Source organism: Hemitrygon akajei, chromosome 1 (assembly GCF_048418815.1).
Source record: "Hemitrygon akajei chromosome 1, sHemAka1.3, whole genome shotgun sequence".
In the NCBI taxonomy this organism is placed as follows: Eukaryota; Metazoa; Chordata; class Chondrichthyes; order Myliobatiformes; family Dasyatidae; genus Hemitrygon; species Hemitrygon akajei.
The window spans coordinates 181,332,891-181,338,383 of record NC_133124.1 but is presented as its reverse complement, the minus strand read 5'-3'; the positions used below and the strand labels follow the sequence as shown (position 1 = coordinate 181,338,383).

The 5,493-nt window shown below is 64.6% G+C and overlaps 2 protein-coding genes across 2 annotated transcripts in view; one reads left to right on the top strand and one right to left on the bottom strand.

Annotated features, from left to right (window-relative positions):
• Window positions 1–5,493, bottom strand: part of LOC140727562 (uncharacterized) — a 129,060-nt gene that overhangs the window by 123,539 nt on the left and 28 nt on the right. The window contains exon 1 of the mRNA XM_073045096.1: window positions 5,396–5,493. This exon is cut by the window's right edge and continues 28 nt beyond it. Coding sequence (XP_072901197.1) covers window positions 5,396–5,493 — 98 coding nt within the window. The remainder of the gene's footprint in view (window positions 1–5,395) is intronic.
• Window positions 5,406–5,493, top strand: part of LOC140733036 (Friend leukemia integration 1 transcription factor-like) — a 13,184-nt gene continuing 13,096 nt past the window's right edge. The window contains exon 1 of the mRNA XM_073055820.1: window positions 5,406–5,461. The gene's annotated coding sequence lies outside the window, so the exon portion shown is untranslated. The remainder of the gene's footprint in view (window positions 5,462–5,493) is intronic.

The following is a 5,493-nucleotide window of genomic DNA, read 5'->3' as shown; positions in this document are numbered from 1 at the left end:
CCCCGTCTGTGACCCCCTTCACCCACACACCCCCTCCCCTTCTCTGTGACCCCCTTCACCCCCACACCCCTCCCCTTCTCTGTAATCCTCTCGCTCCCCGTCTCTGTGACCCCCCCTTTCCCACACACCCCCTCCCCGTCTCTGTGACCCCCCTTCACCCGCACACCCCTCCGCTTCTCTGTGAACCACTCGCTCCCCGTCTCTGACCCCCCCCTCAACCCCCACAACCTCCCTGTCTCTGTGACCCTCCCCTTCCACCCCACACCCTCCCCATCTCTGTGACCCCCCTTCAACCCCACACACTCCCCGTCTCTGTGACCCCCCCTTCAACCCCACACCCTCCCTGTCTCTGTGACCCCTTCAAACCCCACACCCTCCCCATCTCTGTGACCCCCCCTCAACCCCACACCCTCTCCATCTCTGACCCCCCTTCAACCCAACACCACTCCCCGTCTCTGTGACCCCCTTCAACCCCACACCCTCCCCGTCTCTGTGACCCCCCCTCAACCCCACACCCCTCCCCGTCTCTGTGACCCCCTTCACCCGCACACACCCTCCCCTTCTCTGTAACCCTCTCGCTCCCCGTCTCTGTGACCCCCTTCACCCGCCACACCCCTCCCCTTCTCTGTAATCCTCTCGCTTCCCCGTCTCTGTGACCCCCCTTTCCCACACACCCCTCTCCGTCTCTGTGACCCACTTCACCCGCACACCCCCCCTCCCCATCTCTGTGACCCCCTTCAACCGCACACCCCTCCCCGTCTCTGTGACCCCCTTTCAAATCCACACCCTCCCCGTCTCTGTGACCCCCCTTCACCCGCACAACCCTCCCCGTCTCTGTGACCCACTCGCTCCCCGTCTGTGACCCCCTTCACCCACACACCCCTCCCCTTCTCTGTGACCCACTCACTCCCCGTCTGTGACCCCCTTCACCCACACACCCCTCCCCTTCTCTGTGACCCCCTTCACCCGCACACCCCTCCCCTTCTCTGTAATCCTCTCGCTCCCTGTCTCTGTGACCCCCCTTTCCCACACACCCTCCCCGTCTCTGTGACCCCCCTTCACCCGCACACCCCTCCCCCTCCTCTGTGACCCACTCGCTCCCCGTCCTCTGTGACCCCCTCTCCCACCCCGCACACCCCCTCCCCCGTCTCTGTGACCCCCCTTCACCCGCACACCCCTCCCCCGTCTCTGACCCTCCCCCTCAACCCCACAACCTCACCCGTCTCTGTGACCCTCCCCTTCAACCCCACACCCTCCCCCATCTCTGTGACCCCCCTTCAACCCCACACCCTCCCCATCTCTGTGACCCCCCCTCAACCCCCACACACACCCATCTCTGTGACCCCCCCTCAACCCCACACACTCCCCGTCTCTGTGACCTCCCCTTCAACCCCACACCCTCCCCGTCTCTGTGACCCCCCCTCAACCCCACACCCTCCCCGTCTCTGTGACCCCCTTCACCCGCACACCCCTCCCCTTCTCTGTAACCCTCTCGCTCCCCGTCTCTGTGACCCCCTTCAACCCCACACCCTCCCCGTCTGTGACCCACTTCACCCGCACACCCCTCCCCGTCTCTGTGACCCCCCTTCAACCCCACACCCTCCCCGTCTGTGACCCACTTCACCCGCACACCCCTCACCGTCTCTGTGACCCCCTTCACCCGCACCACCCCCTCCCCTTCTCTGTAACCCTCTCGCTCCCCGTCTCTGTGAACCCTCCTTTCAACCCCACACCCTCCCCGTCCTGTGACCCCACTTCACCCGCACACCCCTCCCCATCTCTGTGACCCCCTTCAACCGCACACCCCTCCCCGTCTCTGTGACCCCCTTTCAACTCCACACCCTCCCCGTCTCTGTGACCCCCCTTCACACGCACACCCTCCCCGTCTCTGTGACCCACTCGCTCCCCGTCTGTGACCCCTTCACCCACACACCCCTCCCCTTCTCTGTGACCCACTCACTCCCCGTCTGTGACCCCCTTCACCCACACACCCCTCCCCTTCTCTGTGACCCCCTTCACCCCCACACCCCCTTCCCTTCTCTGTAATCCTCTCGCTCCCGTCTCTGTGACCCCCCTTTCCCACACACCCCTCCCCGTCTCTGTGACCCCCTTCACCCGCACACCCCCTCCCCGTCTCTGACCCCCCCTCAACCCCACAACCTCCCCGTCTCTGTGGACCCTCCCCTTCAACCCCACACCCTCCCCATCTCTGTGACCCCCCTTCAACCCCACACCCTCCCCATCTCTGTGACCCCCCCTCAACCCCACACCCTCCCCGTCTCTGTGACCCCCTTCAACCCCACACCTCCCCGTCTCTGTGACCCCCTTCAACCCCACACCCTCCCCCATCTCTGTGACCCCCCCTCAACCCCACACACACCCCGTCTCTGTGACCCCTTCAACCCCACACACTCCCCGTCTCTGTTACCATCCCCTTCAACCCCACACCCTCCCCGTCTCTTGTGACCCCCCCTCAACCCCACACCCTCCCCGTCTCTGTGACCCCCTTCAACCCCACACCCTCCCCATCTCTGTGACCCCCCCTCAACCCCACACACACCCCGTCTCTGTGACCCCCTTCAACCTCACACCCTCCCCGTCTCTGACCCCCCTTCAACCCCACACCCTCCCCATCTCTGTGACCCCCCTTCAACCCACACCCCTCCCCATCTCTGTGACCCCCCCTCAACCCCACACACAACCCCGTCTCTGTGACCCCCCCCTCAACCCCACACACTCCCCGTCTCTGTGACCTCCCCTTCAACCCCACACCCTCCCCGTCTCTGTGACCCCCCCCTCAATCCCACACCCTCCCCCGTCTCTGTGACCCCCCTTCACCCGCACACCCCTCCCCTTCTCTGTAACCCTCTCGCTCCCCGTCTCTGTGACCCCCTTCACCCGCACACCCCCTCCCTTCTCTGTAACCCTCTCGCTCCCCGTCTCTGTGACCCCCTTCCAACCCCCACACCCTCCCCGTCTGTGACCCACTTCACCCGCACACCCCTCCCCATCTCTGTGACCCACTCGCTCCCCGTCTGTGACCCCCTTCACCCACACACCCCTCCCCTTCTCTGTGACCCACTCACTCCCCGTCTGTGACCCCCTTCACCCACACACCCCTCCCCTTCTCTGTGACCCCCTTCACCCCCACACCCCCTCCCTTCTCTGTAATCCTCTCGCTCCCCGTCTCTGTGACCCCCCTTTCCACACACACCCCTCCCCGTCTCTGTGACCCCCCTTCACCCGCACACCCCTCCCCTTCTCTGTGATCCCACTCGCTCCCCGTCTCTGACCCCCCCTCAACCCCACAACCTCCCCGTCTCTGTGACCCTCCCCTTCAACCCCCACACCCTCCCCATCTCTGTGACCCCCTTCAACCCCACACCCTCCCCATCTCTGTGACCCCCCTCAACCCCACACACACCCCGTCTCTGTGACCCCCCTCAACCCCACACACTCCCCGTCTCTGTGACCTCCCCTTCAACCCCACCCACCCTCCCCGTCTCTGTGACCCCCCCTCAACCCCCACACCCTCCCCGTCTCTGTGACCCCCTTCACCCGCACACCCCTCCCCTTCTCTGTAACCCTCTCGCTCCCCGTCTCTGTGACCCCCTTCACCCGCACACCCCTCCCCTTCTCTGTAACCCTCTCGCTCCCCGTCTCTGTGACCCCCTTCAACCCCACACCCTCCCCGTCTGTGACCCACTTCACCCGCACACCCCTCCCCGTCTCTGTGACCCCCCTTCACCCGCACACCCCCTCCCTTCTCTGTGACCCACTCGCTCCCCGTCTCTGTGACCCCCCTTTCCCACACAACCCTCCCCGTCTCTGTGACCCCCCTTCACCCACACACCCCTCCCCTTCTCTGTGACCCCCTTCCCCCCGCACACACCCCTCCCCGTCTCTGACCCCCCCTCAACCCCACAACCTCCCCGTCTCTGTGACCCTCCCCTTCAACCCCACACCCTACCCATCTCTGTGACCCCCCTTCAACCCCACCACCCTCCCCGTCTCTGACCCCCCTTCAACCCCACACCTCCCCATTTCTGTGACCCCCCCTTCTCCCCCACACACCCCATCTCTGTGACCCTCCTTTCAACCCCACACCCTCCCCATCTCTGTGACCCCCCTTCAACCCCACACCCTCCCCGTCTCTGTGACCCCCTCTGGACCATACACCCTCCCCGTCTCTGTGACCCCCCTTCAACCCCACACCCTTCTCCATCTCTGTGACCCCCTTTCAACCCCACACCCTCCTCGTCCTCTGTGAACTCCTTCAACCTCACACCCTCCCCGTCTCTGTGACCTCCCCTTCAAACCCCACACCCCTCCCCGTCTCTGTGACCCCCCTTCAACCCCACACCCTCCCCGTCTCTGTGACCCCCCCTCAAACCCCACACACTCCCCGTCTCTGTGACCCCCTTTCAACCAAACCCTCCATGTCCCTGTGACCCCCCTTCACCCGCACACCCTCCCCGTCTCTGTGACCCACTCGCTCCCGTCTCTGTGACCCCCTTCACCCGCACACCCCTCCCCTTCTCTGTAACCCTCTCGCTCCCCGTCTCTGTGAACCCTCCTTTCAACCCCACACCCTCCCCGTCTGTGACCCACTTCACCCGCACACCCCTCCCATCTCTGTGACCCCCCTTCACCCGCACACCCCTCCCGTCTCTGTGGACCCCCTTTCAAACTCCACACCCTCCCCGTCTCTGTGACCCCCCTTCAACCCCACACCCTCCCCGTCTCTGTGGACCCCTTTTCAACCCCACACCCCCCTTCTCTGTGACCCCCTTTCAACCCCCACACCATGTCTCTGTGACCCCCCCTTCACCCGCACACCCCTCCCCTTCTCTGTGACCCCCCTTCAACCCCACACCCCTCCCCGTCTCTGTGACCCCCTCACCCGCACACCCCTCACCGTCTGTGTGAATCCCTTCACCCGCACACCCCTCCCTGTCTCTGACCCCCCCTTCAACTCCACCTGCTCCCCATCTCTGTGACCCCACCTTCAACCCCACCCACTCCGTCTCTGTGACCCCCCCTTCAACCCCACACGCTCCCCATCTCTGTGACCCCCCTTCACCCGCACACCCACCCCATCTCTGTGACCCCTTCAACCCCTCCATACCTCCCCATCTCCATGACAACATTTATATCCCACACCCTCCCCATCTGGATCCCCTTCATTCCCTACACCCCATCTCTGTGACTGCCTCTGGCCCTTGTACCCCTCCCATCTCTGTAATATTCACCTGCCCCTACACCCCTCTCCTCCTCTATGACCCCCCCCCCCCCACCTTCTGCTCCCAACACTCTTTCCAGTGACTGGGACCCCCCCCCCCCAACGATACCACCCTCCCCTAGCGCTGGGCTTTGGATGACAGTACTTTTGCACCCACAGGTTCTCCACCTCAGCCTTCGACTCCGGGTAGACCCTCTGAACAGCCTCGTTTACACCCAGGTAGGTCACCCAGCTCCCTCTTGGTGCTGCCC